This window comes from Podarcis raffonei, chromosome 3 (genome assembly GCF_027172205.1).
Source record: "Podarcis raffonei isolate rPodRaf1 chromosome 3, rPodRaf1.pri, whole genome shotgun sequence".
Taxonomy (NCBI): domain Eukaryota; kingdom Metazoa; phylum Chordata; class Lepidosauria; order Squamata; family Lacertidae; genus Podarcis; species Podarcis raffonei.
In genome coordinates, this window is record NC_070604.1 from 121,698,114 (window position 1) to 121,716,509 (window position 18,396).

The following is an 18,396-nucleotide window of genomic DNA, read 5'->3' on the forward strand; positions in this document are numbered from 1 at the left end:
CCATTTACCTTCCCGCCAGAGTGGTACCTATTGATCTACTTGCACTTTGACGTGCTTTCGAACTGCTAGGTTGGCAGGAGCAGGGACCGAGCAACGGGAGCTCACCCCGTCGTGGGGATTCAAACCGCCGACCTTCTGATCGGCAAGTCCTAGGCTCTGTGGTTTAACCCACAGCGCCACCCGTGTCCCTTACGACAAGCAGTACCAGGTGCTAATTCTGGGCCCTAGGGTAGGGGTGGAGGGTAAATATAAATATAAGAATAAATTTTTCTTTATACCTCACCCTTCCGGGTTCAGAAAACCAGGCTCAGGTCGGCTAACAACAAATTTAAAACACTTAATTGATGCAACAAAAACCAGCATAAAATACAGTATAAAATGTGAATAACAATAATTCAGAATTCAAAAATCAATTTAGGGGGGAAATCCACCCAATAGCGATTTTAGGGATTTAAGAAGGCATCTGTTTCCAATCCAGCCCACAACTGTCTCACACAGCACTGTTTCCATTCTACTGCATTTCCTCTTCTCCCAAAAGTGATGCTATTCACCTCCCTGCCTCCTGTGGCAGAATTCTGTTACTTACATAAATCATACCTGTGATTCCTGCATCGCAGGGGGTTGGACTAGATGACCGCTGGAGTCCCTTCCAGCTCTATGATTCTAAGAATGTCAGCGTAACTTACATGCAACTTATATATAATACGCAGCATCTTCAGGTAGGGCTCTTCCTTTCAAAAACCATGGACAGCATCTGCCAGCCAGTGGGGGTAAAACTGAGTCATGTGCACCAACGTGTTATGCATGAATCATAAAACGGTATGGTTGGAAGGGACCCCACGGGTCATCTAGCCCAACCCTCTGGTTGCTATTGTTGCATTTATATTCATCCTCTCCTCCCAGACGCTCCTGGCAATGTACATAATTCTCTACCTCCCTGCTTTAGCCTCAGAACAACTTTGCAAGGGAGGCTAGGCCGCGAGGCAGTGACTGACAGTGATCTTTGTGACTGAGCGAGGACCTGAACCCAGGTCTCCCAGGTCCCAGTTTGATACTCTAACCACTCCACGGCACTGCCCCGACTCGGGGTAAGTCAGAAGGGACTTGGGCAGCTGTGATTGCCTCACCACCTCTGCCCACCTAAGACGGGGCTCATGGTGCCCCATCCAACACACAGCTTCAAGCATAACCCCATGAAGGCTGCCTGGCTGTGTGGTGCAGCAGTCATAGCTGTGGGAATGTTCAGGGATGCGGGAGAGGATATATTGTCTGATTATAGCCTTTCCAACTTGTGTTAAGAAGTTGGGTAATGTTAACAAAAGGGTAATGTTAGCAAAGTAACATTACCCTTTTTAAACTCACAGCGGATGCGTTTGCTCAGGCTCGCTAAAGCCTCTATAATAACTGTTCTGGTATTTCCCCCTTATTCCCTCATAAAAGATAAGACATGACACAGTCTTCTATAAAAGTATAAAAAGAGTTTACTCACTCACATTCTGTTCACAATCGGATCCCAGAAGGCAGGCTTAGCTTAGAAAAGTAACATACACCTGGAAACTATCTCATAAGGAGACAGTCCCTTTGTCCTCTCTTGGCTGGAAGCAGATGTTGCTTCTTCGATGCATGTAGTCAAAGAGAGAGAGAGAGATGGCGGCTGCCCTGCCCTGTGCTTTTGTTGTTACCTGCACAGATGAGGCCACGCACACCTCTAGTCCCATGCAGAGGAAGTCTGTCCCAGCCCAGAAGGAAACAGGAAGTTTACCTGCTGGCTGGACAAACATTCCTCCCCATGTGTAAACATGTTCACTCTAGAAATGTTGTACTTGACTGCTCTTGTGTTGTTCACATCTCACAAGAGCATCCGACTAGGAGCCGGGAGAGCAGGGTTTGAATCCCTACTTGGCCATCATGAAGTTCCCTGGGTGACCTCGGGGGCTGGTCACTGCCTTCCTCACAGGGTTGTTGTTTGACGAGGAGCGGGGGATGAGCCACATACGCCACCTTGAGCACCTTGGGGAGGAAAAGGTGGAACAGAATTGCAGCAAATTAATCAATATTTGCGCTGCTGCTCCTGTGGGGAAGCTGGTGTCAGCCAAAATACTGGCATCTTGTGTACAGGGGTATTTCAAAGCTCCTTTGAATTCTCCGCTTATATCCTTTTCTCAAAGCTGCCTGGATCCCTCGCGCGAATTCCAAGCTCTCCTTTCACACTTCTGAAAATCAATTTAAGGGAGGCTGGGTGCTCTGAAACACCCCCCCCCACCAATTAATTCCCCAGGGACTCGGCAGACCATCCTTCCTTCCTACATCCTCTCTCTGTGCTTGAGCAGAATGATAAAGATGAATCAATATCTGGTAGGGGAGGTGTTTGGTTGACTGCAGTGCCCCCTGGCGGCACATTTTGTTCCTACTAAAGGCTTTTGCCGAAAAATAACTCCAAAGTGTTGCATCTAGCAGTGCTCACGCGCCATACCTGTCTCACCTTGCCTGCCTGGTTAAATCTTTTAAATCAGCTCAGCACTGTAATATTAATGAAAGCAAGCAAAGCAACCTGGCTATCTGGCCACGATCCATTAAGGGCTACCCCACAACAGTTGCATGGAAACTAAGAATTATATTTCGGTCGGAAACCCCAGAGAGATGGGACCCACTTCTACTTCTGCCACTTACAGTCCCAGGCGTCACTCTCTGTCAACCTCCTGCTGGGGGAAAAAAAATAAAATACTAATTGGTCCACCTTGCAATGGTGATCTGAGGGTGAACACAGCAACTTAATGGTCAAGGCATTGTGATTGTGCAGTGTTGTTAAGCCGTCCTGAGCTGGGCTCTAAATGGAGAGAAACGTCTCTATAAATCTCGCTCCAAAAACTCAAAAGCTCCTACCTTTTCCATGAAGCCTTTGGACCACCCCCCCACCTTCAACCAAGTCCAAGGGTGCTTCTAAATGGGGCACTGAATATTGCAAATGGGCCGTCAGGTATTGCAAAACTGAGAACAGGTTGTTGCTGGGGTTTGTTATAAAAAAATCTTGCTAGATTTACACTTGGAACATTTGAAGCGAAAGCCGACGGTGCGTGGCTCTGATCGGCTGGCCCTTGTGACATCAGCAAGACACACACACCGGTTTTGCATTTTTTGGAAGTTTTCTTCTTTTAAAAGGTGACCAATAGATTACCGAATGCCGTAACTTTTACGCAGACCAAACACATGGAGTAAATGCCAGAATGGTGGTTGAAATTGTGCTCAGCAGTTGCTGATATGCTTGGCTGGAATGGGTCACCCCCGAGGTGCACTATGCAGTTATTTGCAATTACAGTGGTACCTCGGGGTTAAGTACTTAATTCGTTCCAGAGGTCCGTTCTTAAGCTGAAACTGTTCTTAACCTGAAGCACCGCTTTAGCTAATGCGGCCTCCCGCTGCCGCCGCACGATTTCTGTTCTCATCCTGAAGCAAAGTTCTTAACTGTTAAGCTGTGGGTGAACATATCAGACGACACAGTGATTCTCCAAACAGCTCTTGTTTATTCACAGGTCAGAACAGAACTGAACTGAAGGGTTCAGCCAGCCTGCTTATATAGAGCTCCAGTACAACGTAACTGTAACAACTTTCTGTAACTATCCAATCACTGAACATCACTTTCGATCCCTTATTTGCATATGTGGACCTGAGTGAAAACTATCTACAGTATCCCCCTGCTGGCCCAGGGTGAGAACTTCAGTACATAACATTAACCCGAGATAATATTTCTGGATTAGCGGAGTCTGTAACCTGAAGCATCTGTAACCTGAAGCGTATGTAACCCGAGGTACCACTGTATCCTCAAGACGAGCCTGTGAGGTAGGCCGCTCTCTAAGCCAGGCACACTGTGAACGAGCCAGCGATGCATCTCCAATATCTATCTGTCAGCCTTTCAGTGCCCATAAATTGCATTTCCAGCACACCTTTCTCTTCAAGCTCAAAGTGGCATACGTGGGTTTTATCCTCACTGCTCATATAATCCCCACCGCAACCTTGTTAGTATGAGAGAGGCAGTGGCTGCCCGCACGATGTCACCCCGCAAGAAATCGAGTGGGGTTTCGAACCCGGGTCTCTCCCTGGTCCTAGCCCGACGCTCTTAACCGCCGTGCAATGCTAGCTCAAAGATACCTATCAAACCAAATTTCGACTCAAGCTACCCATCAAACCAGCCCAATAGGAACAGTGGTCCTTTCCAGCAATGCTAGACTGGGGGGGGGGGTGAACCCCACTGACTTCCAGATGGGGTAAGCGGGTCCCTCCTGGTTCGTGGAGCCTGTGCGTCCACCCCAAAGCGTGTCCTGCCCCCATGGGTGCTGCTGATTTCGGATTCCACGCCGGATCTCTCCCAGCCTCCCCTCCCTTCGCTCAAAACAAACCCCGTTCCGAACAGATGCATAGCCCTTGCCTCCAGAAACGCTTGCAGCAAAAAAAGGCTTAGGGAGAAAGCGAAGCAGCCCGGGCTGTTGTGGGTCTGCAGGAGCCCCCGAGCAGTGTGCAACGCCTCCCCTCTCTCCGGTTCCTGGGGCGGCTAAGACCCCAGACCCTCCTCCCTTCCTCCTTGTCCCCCAAAAGGGGAGGACACAGCCCAGAGCCTCCGCTCCGCTCCCTCTCCCAGCCTCTGTCGTCACACCCGGAGTGGGAACCTTTGCAACAGCTCGCTCTTTTCCACCCCGCTTGCAAGGAGGCAGGCTCTCTGCATCAGGACCACCGCGGGAGGAGCATCCCGGGAACCGCTTCGCTTTGCAGGGCAGAGAAACGAGGATGCTCTTCTCGGCAACTTAAGGGGAAACTGGTAGCCAGGTGCAGCAGCAGCCGCCCAGCAGCAGCGCAAAGAGAGATGTGGGTGTCATTGTGAGCGCACGTTTTTTCCCTCCTTCCGAGCTCATGCCGGCCGCCTTGGCCGAACTGTTTGGCTGTGCGGTTTGAGCTTAGAGGAGTAGCCCCTGAAAGAAGCCGGGAAGGTTGCGCTCCGAGCCTTAGAGGGTCCGGCTGGCCAGGAATTGCGCAGGAGCTCTCCTCCCGACAGGTGAGTGATGCTTTTTTCTTTGCAACGGAGCAGACGGTGGAAGGGAGCGCAGCGCTTGACCGTCAGATCTGCCCTCTTCCCCCACCCCACTCACCCCTTCTGTAACCGCTGCTCGTGTCGCTCTCCTCCCGTGACAAAGTTGGTCCGTGCAACAGCCGAAGAGAGAAGCAAAGTTTTGGCAACGTAGGGAGCTGTCTTAGACCACTTCTTGATCTAGCCTAGTGGTGTCTGCACTGGCCGGCAGCAGCGGTTCTTCAGGGTTTCATGCACGGGCGGTTCCCAGCCCTACTTGGAGGTTGAACCTGAGAGCTTCTGCATGCAAAGCTACGGTCTCCTCTGGGCATGATCCACCGGGGAGTTCTCCTTTGCAACGAATGGGAACTGTGCTAGAGTGGGGTTGCTTTTTGTGGGTCCCCCTCCTGCATTCTTAAAAAATGCAGGATTTATTTCTTAGCTAAGATTTAATTACTTCAATTCCTATGCTCCAAGTACATGGAAGACTGGGATTATCGGGGGGGGGGGGAGAGGAATCACTGGGATGGCAACCCTGGATGGCAATGTCCCTTTCCAGACCTTAGGATACAAGGCAAACTTAGGATGTTTTTAATTTCTGAGAGCCAGTCTAATGTAACAGCTGAAAGGATGAACTTAGCTTGAGCTGCAAACTCACTTAGGCAACTATCCTGCACCCATTTACCAGGGACTCACTGAACTGAGCGAGAGACTTACTTCTGAGTAGAACTATAAGGTGCTGTGCTGTAAGTGAGCCAAACTAAGCCAGTGTTCCTTCATTTGCACTGTGGGGAATAACCATCCCAGCCTACTTTGCAGGGTCGTTGTACGGGGCTCACGAAGGCACATGAAGCTCTGAAGGATTGAAATGCAGACCAAGCGTCATTATGATACGGAGCACCCAGACTGGGCTTCAGTTTGCTTGCAAACCGCCTTTCCCTGGCTTCGAAACTGCAATGTTTTTCTCCTGCACTGGAGAAAAAGCAGTTGTGTGTGTGTGTGTGTGTGCTTGCATGTGCTTGCGCCTTTCACAGAGCTAGTTGAGAGTTAGCGGGTGGGAAGCTGTAGGCAATTCCTTAGGAAAAAAAACCCCAGCGGTTCTCCAACATTAACTCCTAGCAGGACAAACAACGCTGGGGAAGATCAGCAAAGCCTACAGCCTGTGCAACCCTGTGGCTGATTTGCAAAACTTCCGAAAGGAGGGTGCAGTCCTGTGCATTGCTCACTGTTAAGACCTTGATTTATGAGGGGGATCTGCATGAAATTAATCAGTTAAGTAAAGTGGGGGAGGGCCCAGCCTCCATGTGATGGGCTTGGAAAGACGTGTGTTTGTCAGTGGAAATATATCGGAAGGGGCCTGTCTGTTTCTCCACCCAAGACGGGTGCTGTTTACTCCGACTGATAGTGGCTCCCTGGACACAAGAACTTAAGAAGTGCTTGCAGGATCAGGCCAAAGGGGCCCCATCCAGGCCAGTGTTCAGCTGCTACAAAGGGAGGTCCCACAAACAGGATCCTGCAGTTTCAAGCAACCGATATTCAGAAAGTTTACTGCCTCTGACTGTAGAGGCATGGCATAGCCGTTGTGGCTAGTGGCTGGCAACCCTGGCTACCTTACTCTCCTCTAACTGGGAGTGCTGGGGATTGACCCTGAGCTTGGGGACTTCCCTGTGATTCGTGCTCAGTGGTGGGTCTGTGGCTCAATATCCACAGGAAAAGATTAGCGCCCCCCATATCCATCTTATTCACTTCAACATCCTCCTTCCAGAAAGTGGAATAAGATGGAGAGCTATGAAGTGACCTGGGACTTAGGAAACCAGGGTTAAAAATACCCACAGCCACAAAACTCCTTGGGTGCGACTGCCTCTCAGCCTATCCTACCTCACAGGGTCGTTGTGGGAGATTAAATAAGGGAGAAAACTAAGAATGCCACCTTGAAGTCTTTGGAGGAAAAGGTCGGATGTGTATGCACTAAAATGCTGGCATATTTTCACGAGGACTTAAAAAAATAATATTTCCATCTGAGGTGGAGAGCTGAACTTGAGACTGGAAAAAGAAGAGACTAGAACTGATTTGATCATCTACACTTTGCCCAATGCGGGTGGCGCTGTGGGTTAAACCACAGAGCCTAGGACTTGCTGATCAGAAGGTCGGCGGTTCGAATCCCCTCAATGGGGTGAGCTCCTATTGCTCGGTCCCAGCTCCTGCCAACCTAGAAGTTCGAAAGCACCTCAAAGTGCAAGTAGATAAATAGGTACCACTCCGGCAGGAAGGTAAACGGCGTTTCTGTGCACTGCTGTGGTTCACCAGAAGCAGCTTAGTCATGCTGGCCACATGACCTGGAAGCTGTACGCCAGCTCCCTCGGCCAGTAAAGCGAGATGAATGCCACAACCCCAAAGTCGGCCACGACTGGACCTAATGGTCAGGGGTCCCTTTACCTTTACCTTTACTTTGCCCTTTGACCTCGTGCCACATTCCCCACCCTTGGCACAAAATGTGGCACAAGCTGGCAGAGTTTGGTGGTTGCCCAGAGCTCTCCGTATGCCGAGATTACGCCCATCTTTCCATCCTGCAGCTGGGAGCCTTTCGGTGGTTTTCCAGGCGCAGCCACAAATCTTGCCTCCGCCGTTTCTCCTGCTGTTGACTGTTTAAGCAGCTCAGTGGCAGCCAAGAACATTGGGGTTTAGTTGCGCTTTTAAATGCCCAATTAAAATGAAATCCGAACAAGCATCTTTTTGAAGAGGGGGTGGCAGAGAGAGGAGGTATTTAGGCAGAGGCAGAGGCATTTGTGAAGGAATCGTTTGCAAATATCTGCTTCTTGCTGAGGATCGTGCAACCCATGCGAGACCCCCAACCCCTTGGTATTGAGGGCCAGACCAGGCCACAGGATTCTGGTCTGCAAGAGCAGTTCCCCTCTAAGTGCTTGGGCTGTTGTTGTTGTTGTTGTTTAGTCGTTTAGTCGTGTCCGACTCTTCGTGACCCCCTGGACCAGAGCACGCCAGGCCCTCCTGTCTTCCACTGCCTCCCGCAGTTTGGTCAAACTCATGCTGGTAGCTTCGAGAACACTGTCCCACCATCTCGTCCTCTGTCGTCCCCTTCTCCTTGTGCCCTCCATCTTTTCCAACATCAGGGTCTTTTCCAGGGAGTCTTCTCTTCTCATGAGGTGGCCAAAGTCTTGGAGCCTCAGCTTCAGGATCTGTCCTTCCAGTGAGCACTCAGGGCTGATTTCCTTCAGAATGGATAGGTTGGATCTTCTTGCAGTCCATGGGACTCTCAAGAGTCTCCTCCAGCACCAGAATTCAAAAGCGTCAATTCTTCGGCGATCAGCTCTCACTTCCATACATCACTACTGGGAAAACCATAGCTTTAACTATACAAACCTCTAGAACTTGGGCTAGAGAGGCCTTTGCTCATGTGCCAGCCGTGGCTGTGGCTGATGGGAGCTGCAGTCTGAAACATGGAAGATGGGCTAGACAGTCAGCCTGATCCACACCTGAAAGCACCATCTGTCCTGTGGAAGCGTCAACAAGGATATTGTAGAGTTGGAAACAGGCATCTCAAATTATCAAGGGGATGGGGTGATGAAGGAAGGCTGCAGTTTAGACAAAAGGCAAGGAAGAGGCAACATGATAGAAGTTTATAAAATTGGGCACAGCAAGGAGAAACTGGAGAAGTTTCTCTACCTCTCGTGGACATTCAATGAAGCTGAATGTTGAAAGGACAGAGAACAGAAAGCATTTCTTTACACAGCACATAGTTAAAAACAGAGCTTGCTCTGGCAAGTTAGATGGCCTTATAGAATCATAGAATTGTAGAGTTGAAGGGACCCCGAGGGTCATCTAGTCCAACCCCCTGCCATGCAAGAATCCTGCCCACAACCTTCCCTGGCTGGGCTTGAACCGCCAACCTTCTGGTTAACAGCCAGGTGCACTGACCCACTGGGGGACCCAAAAGTGTGCGCCTAACACAGGGCTCAAACCTACGACCCTGAGATTCAGAGTCATGGAGGAGAGTCTATGCCAGTGGTTCTCAACCTGTGGGTCCCCAGATGCTGTTGGACTACAATTCCCATCATCCCCGAGCTCTAGCCTTGCTAGCTAGGGGTGATGGGAGTTGTAGTCCCAAAACATCTGGGGACCCACAGGTTGAGAAAGGCTGGTCTATGCACTGCCTTAATAGTTTCTGAATGCCAGTTTCTGGAAGGAGGACAGAGTGCTTGGGTCCTGCTTGTGGGTTCCCCATTGGAGCTTCTGGTTTGAGAACAGGATTGAATCAGATGGACCGTTTGCCTGATCTAGCAGGCTCACCTTATTTTATTTTACGTGCACAGTTCTGATCACCAGAAGGTGACTGAGACCTGTCTCGCCTGAAGATCTGTGGGAGTCAGCCTCAAAGTTTGCCTGCGTAATCTCTGCACAAGGTCTTGCGCAAACCAGCTGTGTGCTGGGATTGGGCCCTCTGCCTACAACGAGCAACCTGATATTTTAAATTGAGCAAAGCCAGCCAAGAGGGGCTGGGCGTGCCAAGACGAAATATACAGCGTCTTCCCTGTCCGGGCGTCTGATGAGCAGCTAAGTTTCCAATAGCGAAGGATTTATAGACTTGAAAGCGCTCAGACCTGCATGCAAATCGTGTTCCTTCCTTTGGCCTCCTCTCCCAGACGTCCATCAAATCCTCCAGCTTCAAAGGGAGTGGATAGCAAGATCTCCTGGCTGCAACTCCTGGCCTGGGAGAGCTGGTGCTTTCACCCAGTGAGCTGAGCTCATTTCAAAACCAAGAAGCATTTTCCTGGGGTTCATATGTGTCCCAGAACCACACTCTCTTTTTCGATCTATTAATACGCCACCCTTTTCTTCCAAGGAGCTTGAGGTGATGAGCATGGTTCTCCTCCCCTCCCTGTTTAATCCTCACAACAACAACCCTGTAAGGTAGGTTCGACTGAGAGATTGCAACTGGCCCAAGGTCACTGAGTGGGGAATTTGGACCTGGCTCTCCCAGGTCCTGGGACCTGGGTGGCGCTGTGGGTTAAACCACAGAGCCTAGGACTTGCCGATCAGAAGGTCGGCGGTTTGAATCCCCACGACGGGGTGAGCTCCCGTTGCTCAGTCCCTGCTCCTGCCAACCTAGCAGTTCGAAAGCACGTCAAAGTGCAAGTAGATCAATAGGTAAGGTAAGCGGGAAGGTAAACAGTGTTTCTGTGCACTGCTCTGGTTCTCCAGAAGCGGCTTAGTCATGCTGGCCACATGACCCAGAAGCTGTATGCCAGCTCCCTCGGCCAGTAAAGTGAGATGAGCACCGCAACCCCAGAGTCAGCCACAACTGGACCTAATGGTCAGGGTTCCCTTTCCCTTTCCCTTTATGTATATATACATGTATTTATGTGCATATTGCTTACAGAGGGCAGGTGCTAACATGCTTCTCTTCCCCTCCTCTAAGAACCACCTGATATTCCCTCCTGGAACCTCAGATTCAGGCCACTTGACCACCACTCTTTCCGGGATGCCATCTCACAATATTCTCCTTGCTTTCTCCTGTAGGGACCCATTCTTCCGTGCAAAATCCTTCCCGGTGGAGTAGCTCCGGGGACCCGCTTGGAGGCTTCAATCAAGCATCTTCCTGGCTTCCCATCGCATGTGACCAAGAAGGAGGCTGTTTGGGACATCCCGGAAGGGGTCCCGTTAGTGCAGAAACTTCAGGACCACGGACAGCTCCTCCAGAGGCAAGGCCAGTCCATCGCTGGCCCAGGATGGTCCCCCAAGCGATGCTTCTTTAATGCTCAGCTGTGTGTTTTTCCTGACAAGGAAGATGGTTGCCCGCAGCGTAAAGGGTAAACTGGGGGTTGCTCGCCACCCCCAGGTTGCCAGACTCTGCCGATGAAAAGGGGCACTCAGCACATTCTGTCTGTGGGAAAAGAATTTCAGCAGGGGATCAGCTTACGGGTGGATTCCCAGTCGCCAAGATGATACCCATCGCGTGCTGTTTCCTTGTATTCTTGGCAGGTAGGAGAGAAGCCTTTTGCCTGAGTCTCAACTTACTTACCTCTTTCTTCCCTTGAATCCAAGTACCTCATTAATGTAATTAGGGTGATTCTGCAAATGATGGAAGACAGGATGAAAAAGAAGCCTTAATGTCTCCTTTTATATCTCAGAGGGGTGTGTGTGTTTTTCTTCTTCTAGGACAGCTGTTCCCAATTACCTAAGTACTGAGGACCTCCTGTTTTTCAAAAGCCAAGCCATTGGCCCTCCCCATTTTTGAAAAATTATGATATCTCTATGGTAGTTTTTGTTATGTGAATGGTGCCACGGACCCCCTGGGTGGGTTGCGCAGACCCCATGGGGTCCACAGAACAGCATTTGAGAACCACTGACCTGGGGAAAGCCATTCTGAAAACAGGATGTGCTCCAAAGGAAACAGGGTCGACATGTGTCTGTGGCATCACTGTCTAAAACTTGTTCCTGTTGCTGAGTGGACAGGCCCATAGAAGTCCAAAGTGGTCACCTTTTGGGCTGACTTTTGAAGTTCTTTGTGCAGTTGGGTGCATGAGCTGCAAGTGCCTTTTGAACCTGCTGTCTTTAATAATAATAATAATAATAATAATAATAATAATAATAATTTATGATTTGTGGACAGTCTCTGGGCTCCATGTAGATTCAGGCTGGACAATGGACAATTAATTTGTGGAATTCACTGTGTGGGTCACTCTTTTGTTTAGATGTCAGTTTGGGCAGAAGGGAATAATAATAATAATAATAATAATAATAATAATAATAATAATAATAATAATTTGTTATTTCTATCCCGCCCATCTGGCTGGGTTTCCCCAGCCACTCTGGGCAGCTTCCAACAAGGATTAAAAATACATCAAAATATCGCACATTAAAAACTTCTCTGAACAGGGCTGCCTTCAGATGTCTTCTAAATGTCAGGTCGTTGTTTATCTCTTTGACATCAGGTGGGAGGGCGTTCCACAGGGCGGGCGCCACCACCGAGAAGGCCCTCTGCCTGGTTCCCTGTAGCTTTGCTTCTCGCAGTGAGGGAACCGTCAGAATGATGGGGGTGGAGACGCTCCTTCAGGTATACTCCCTGAGGCCATTTAGGGCTTTCAAGGTCAACACCAACATTTTGAATTGTGCTCGGAAACGTACTGGGAGCAAATGTAGGTCTTTCAAGACCGGTGTTATATGGTCTTGGCGGCTGCCCTCAGACATCAGTCTAGCTGCTGCATTCTGGATTAGTTGTAGCATGCACCACTCTGGCAAGACAGTCCGCAGGCAGATAGGGTCTCAGCCTGCGTACCAGATGGAACTGATAAACAGCTGCCCTGGATACAGAATTGACCTGCCCCTTCATGGACAGCTGTGAGTCCAGAATGACTCCCAGGCTGCACACCTGGTCCTTCAGGGGCACAGTTGCCCCATTCAGGACCACGGAGTCCTCCACACCTGCCCGCTCCTTTCCCCCCAAGAACAGTACTCCTTTCTTGTCAGGATTCAACCTCAATCTGTTAGCCCCCATCCATCCTCCAACCCTCTTTGATGCTGGGAGTTTAGGGCTAAAGGAAGTTGTTTGAGGTTCTCCGGGAGTAGAAAGGCTGCAAGAGGCAACAACTGATTCCTCTCTCCACAATGGTCCCTGTTCTTCTCCATCTCAGAATTTGCAGAGAAATGGCTGTCTATTCAAGAGGTGGTGTCAGGAGTGGCAGGGCTCTGATGAGTGTGCACTGCGGAATATAATAAAATTAAGACCATTGAGAACAAGGGACAATTCAGTTACATGGACTTTTGAAAAGCACAATCAGGAACAAGCAATGCTCTTTGAGCTGGCAGGCCTTTGCAGCTGTTCAGTTTTTGATTAGCCTGTCCCCTGAATCTGTTTTACAGTATATACCTCTTTGATTTTTCTTTATTAATATGGTGGGAAAGAAATGGTTTTTAAATAAATAAATAAATAAATAAATAAATAAATAAATAAATAAATGAAAAACTCTAAATATAGCTTAATCATGAAAAGCCTGGAAGAAGTCGTTTTCGCACTCCTTCTGGGAATTTTCTCACGTTGTGGCTTCACAGGTGCAAATTGTTTCGCATGCTTCTTTGCTGCCACCTGTGCTCTGTTATGCAACTGGTCAGGCAGATGTCCTAGATCTCATCTCCAGATTCACCACGTGCCCATCAGCCTTGCAGACAGACATGACTCCTCGTCCTTGCACTGGGCTTGAGCCAGTTGCTCAGCTCTTGCAAAGCTTAATTCATTTGTGTGGCGAGTTCCCGCCCCCCCCCAGTGAAAATAAAGACACATGACACAATTATTAAGGTCAATGGGCTAAAAAAGGCCACAACTTTATTGGTTACAGGTGATGAGCGGTATTGGCTTAGGCATTGGTCCTAACCGACTATATCAGACTTCAGCCCATCCGCTAGAAGTCCAGTAAGGGTTAACCACCAGCAGGGGGAGTCCTGCTGATGCACATCAACTAGGAACTCCCCCGGGGTCACAGATAGGGGACGTGCCTTAGGCCCTCACCTCCCTAGGCTTCAGACAGGGCCACGCCCCCCGGAAGCCTTTACTGGACTACCCTTCAATATGTGGGGCAGGTGATGGCGCTTCCTCCCCTCTTCCATCTACAGAGCAATACCAATGCCTAACCGCCAATACCAAGGAAGTTGTGACAATTTGCTACGAGGTAGGCAAAAACCAAGTGGCTGGTGCCAAATTGCCAAGTGGGAAAATTCCTACCAGTCCCCTCAACGGCGACCAACCAAGGTCCATAGCAAGGTCAAGGAACGAAAACCTTATAGGGTGGGAGGGTGGGGAAAGCAGGAAAAGCTGGTAGGTGGCAAAGAGGGAGATCCCCGGCCGTGTCCTTAAATAGGGCAGGCCACGCCCCCAGAGCCAGCTGATTGGCTGGCCAGGGGGTGATGCGGCTGGGGATTCCCCCAATCGCGTGAGGGCTGGGCTCCAGCCACCACGTGTGTGGTGGGGCTGTGACACCCCCAACCCTACCTCCTCTGCAGGCGGAAGTGGCTTTCTCAGAATGTCTAACATTGTGCACAAGCCTCTGGCTTTATGAAGGTGCTCAGCCATTGCATACCCACTTTTAAGGGCAATGAAATTGCACTAGAATGCTCAAGGAAGTTATCAATGTTTTTGTTATTTTTCACTCCATCCCAGTCTCCAAGGGGCGAGAGACTCCAGGGTTCAGTTTCCTTGGAATAAAGGTCAGTGGAGACTGCGGTGCCTTTATGATGCAGCATTTTTACTTACCCAGATATACAACCTGAGCATAGGATGGAGGGGCTCCCAGCATCCCAACAGATATTGCTTCTCCATCAGTCTCAGCTTTGGATTCAGCACTAAGCAAGCAGGTCTCTGTGTCTTCAACTTCCAACTCATCTCACATCCCCAAACTCTGGCTCATGTTCTCCTATCTAGCAGCTAAGTGAGGGGGTGTTGCATGACACAGAGAAATGTCTTTGGTTATACTAATCATGGTGCTTAGCTAGACACCCAAGGCAAATCAATAATAATAATAATAATAATAATAATAATAATAATTTATTTATGCCCTGCCCATCTGGCTGGGTTTCCCCAGCCACTCTGGGCGGCTTCCAAAAAAATATTAAAATACAGTAATGCATCAAACATTAAAAGCTTCCCAAAACAGGGCCGCCTTCAGTTGTCTTTTAAAAGTAAAATACAGTGGTGCCTCGCAAGACGAAATTAATTCGTTCCGCGAGTCTTTTCGTCTTGCGATGTTTTTCGTCTTGCGAAGCACGGTCAGTCGCAACTGCACCTCTTCAAGCAGTTTTAAGAAAAAGGAAACAAACTCACAAGATGTTTTCGTCTTGCGAAGCAAGCCCATAGGGAAAATCGTCTTGCGAAGCAACTCAAAAAACAAAAAACTCTTTCGTCTTGCGAGTTTTTCTATTGCATCTGCAGAAAACAGCAGCAGGAGACTTTTTCAGGTGGTTCACAATTTAGCGGAACCACCTGCAACATCGGGGCCCAGTACGGGCCACATGTTCTCCTGCAATGATTTTGCAAAGTTTTTTGCAAATAAAATCGCTCAGATTCGGGAAGAAGTAGACTCCACCGTGGGAGCAGGGCCGGGGCGGGAGAGTGCTAGAGTTCTGTCTAGTCAAGTTGAGTGGGATCAATTCCAAATTGTTACCTCCGAGGATGTGGACAGGCTGCTTGGACGAGTGAAACCAACCACCTGTCTCCTGGATCCTTGCCCATCCTGGCTTATAAAAGCTAGCCGGGAAGGACTGGGCGATGGGCTTCGTGGGGTGGTGAATGCTTCCCTCCGTGAGGGAGCCTTCCCAGACCCGCTGAAAGAGACGGTTATTAAACCGCTTCTTAAAAAACCATCTTTAGATGCGGCCACGATGGCCAACTATCGCCCAGTCTCAAATCTTCCATTCTTGGGCAAGGTGATTGAGCGAGCGGTTGCCGAACAACTCCAGGCACGCCTGGAAGAAGCGGACCATTTGGATCCCTTCCAGTCGGGATTCAGGCCTCACCATGGGACTGAAACTGCCTTGGTCGCACTGGTTGATGATCTCCGGCGGGCTAGGGACAAAGGTGAGAGCTGTTTCCTAGTTCTGCTGGATCTCTCAGTGGCTTTTGATACCATCGACCATAACATCCTTCTGGACCGTCTTGAGGGGCTGGGAGCTGGGGGCACTGTCATACAGTGGTTCCGCTCCTTCCTCCTGGGCCGTGTTCAGAAAGTGGTGGTGGGGGATGAGTGTTCAGACCCCTGGGCTCTCACTTGTGGGGTGCCTCAGGGTTCTGTCCTCTCCCCCATGCTTTTCAACATTTATATGCAGCCGCTGGGAGAGATCATCAGGAGGTTTGGGCTGGGTGTTCATCAGTATGCGGATGATACCCAGCTCTACCTCTCTTTTAAATCAGAACCAGTGAGGGCGGTGAAGGTCCTGTGTGAGTGTCTGGAGGCGGTTGGAGGATGGATGGCAGCTAACAGATTGAGGTTGAATCCTGACAAGACAGAAGTACTGTTTTTGGGGGACAGGAGGCGGGCAGGTGTGGAGGATTCCCTGGTCCTGAATGGGGTAACTGTGCCCCTGAAGGACCAGGTGCGCAGCCTGGGAGTCATTTTGGACTCACAGCTGTCCATGGAGGCACAGGTTAAATCTGTGTCCAGGGCAGCTGTTTACCAGCTCCATCTGGTACGTAGGCTGAGACCCTATCTGCCTGCGGACTGTCTCGCCAGAGTGGTGCATGCTCTGGTTATCTCCCGCTTGGACTACTGCAATGCGCTCTACGTGGGGCTACCTTTGAAGGTGACTCGGAAACTACAACTAATCCAGAATGCAGCAGCTAGACTGGTGACTGGGGGCGGCCGCCGAGACCATATAACACCGGTCTTGAAAGACCTACATTGGCTCCCAGTACGTTTCCGAGCACAATTCAAAGTGTTGGTGCTGACCTTTAAAGCCCTAAACGGCCTCGGTCCAGTATACCTGAAGGAGCGTCTCCACCCCCATCATTCTGCCCGGACACTGAGGTCCAGTGCCGAGGGCCTTCTGGCGGTTCCCTCATTGCGAGAAGCAAAGCTACAGGGAACCAGGCAGAGGGCCTTCTCGGTAGTGGCGCCCGCCCTGTGGAACGCCCTTCCAGCAGATGTCAAAGAGATAAACAACTACCTGACATTCAGAAGACATCTTAAGGCAGCCCTGTTCAGGGAAGTTTTTAACGTGTGATATTTTACTGTATTTTTGGTTTTTATGGAAGCCGCCCAGAGTGGCTGGGGAGGCCCAGCCAGATGGGCGGGGTATAAATAATAAATTATTATTATTATTATTATTATTATTATTTTTCGTCTTCCGAGGCATTCGTCTTGCGAGGTACCACTGTAGTTGTTTATTGCCTTGACATCTGCTGAGAGAGCATCTAAAGGGCAGGCGCCACCACCAAGAAGGCCCTCTGCCTGGTTCCCTGTAACTTGGTTTCTCGCAGTGAGGGAACTGCCAGAAGGCCCTCGGCGTTGGACCTCAGTGGGGATGGGGGCTGGACGATGGGGATGGAGACGCTCCTTCAGGTATACTGGGCTGAGGCCGTTTAGGGCTTTAAAGGTCAGCACCAACACTTTGAATTGTGCTCGGAAAGCCAATGTACGTTATGTTAGAAGTGAGAGTTGAGTGTACTTAGCTGCAGTGGCACATCAGAGCGCACACAACTAGCTTTTACCTTGATGATACTTCCTGCTGCAGATGACTCTTGACAAAGCCTAAGGAACATTGGAAGCCATCAATGCCAGGGATGGTTTTGGCTGTGACATGACGGGAGAATCGCTCGCTCTGAGGAGATGCGCTTTCCTAGTCAACAGCCTTTGGTGTTTGGAAGCGCTCTGACAGGATCACCGCCTGATTTGGAAAGACACCGCGAGAGGAATCAACCTCCTTCGCCCTTCCTTTTCTCCGGATTCACGTCACGTTCTTGACGACTCCATAATTCTCGCCTCCGACGCTGGGAGCGGTTAATAAGAGAAACTTTGCAGAATCTTATGACTTCACGTCAATCTTGAAGGCTCCGTGCCAAATCTGGGCTTCCGAGTCGGCGTGATGAAAGTCTGCCTGAGCTAACGTTACAAAAAGTCTGCAGCCTTAATTAAAGATTGCTGCTTTTGAGTCCGGAGAAAGATTGGCAGTGCAATTTTGATACACTGCGGGGCAACAGAAACCGCAACGCAAATTAGAGGAGCACGTACATTAGGAGTCAAATTAGGATATAAGAAAGAGAAGCAGGGAGGGGATAGAACTTGCAGCTTCACAGCACCAGAAGTTGCAGTTTGGGGTGTTTTTTTGGAAATGTCAAATTGGGCCACACTTGCATGTGCTCATCTTGATTCCACACCTAGTGAACTGCAGCTAGATGTGTAACATAAAATGAAAAAGCAGCTCCGTTGCCAAACACTATTTGGGTGCAAGTAGACAGCATGGAAGTTCTTTCTGTGACAGTTGGTTGTTTTTGTTGTTTAGTTGTTTAGTCGTGTCCGACTCTTCGTGACACCCTGGACCACAGCACGCCAGGCACTTCTGTCTTCCACTGCCTCCCGCAGTTTGGTCAAACTCATGCTGGTGACTTCGAGAACACTGTCCAACCATCTCGTCCTCTGTTGTCCCCTTCTCCTTGGGCCCTCCATCTTTCCCAACATCAGGGTCTTTTCCAGGGAGTCTTCTCATGAGGTGGCCAAAGTCTTGGAGCCTCAGCTTCAGGATCTGTCCTTCCAGTGAGCACTCAGGGCTGATTTCCTTCAGAATGGAGAGGTTGGATCTTCTTGCAGTCCATGGGACTCTCAAGAGTCTCCTCCTGCACC

The 18,396-nt window shown here is 49.8% G+C and overlaps 2 protein-coding genes across 2 annotated transcripts in view; one reads left to right on the forward strand and one right to left on the reverse strand.

Annotated features, from left to right (window-relative positions):
• PTK2B (protein tyrosine kinase 2 beta) overlaps positions 1-18,396 on the reverse strand; it is a 358,085-nt gene that overhangs the window by 188,503 nt on the left and 151,186 nt on the right. The gene's annotated exons all lie outside the window — the stretch shown is intronic.
• Positions 4,418-18,396, forward strand: part of CHRNA2 (cholinergic receptor nicotinic alpha 2 subunit) — a 33,958-nt gene continuing 19,979 nt past the window's right edge. The window contains exons 1-2 of the mRNA XM_053383816.1: positions 4,418-5,044; positions 10,592-11,053. Coding sequence (XP_053239791.1) covers positions 11,014-11,053 — 40 coding nt within the window. The 5' untranslated portion in view covers positions 4,418-5,044; positions 10,592-11,013. The remainder of the gene's footprint in view (positions 5,045-10,591; positions 11,054-18,396) is intronic.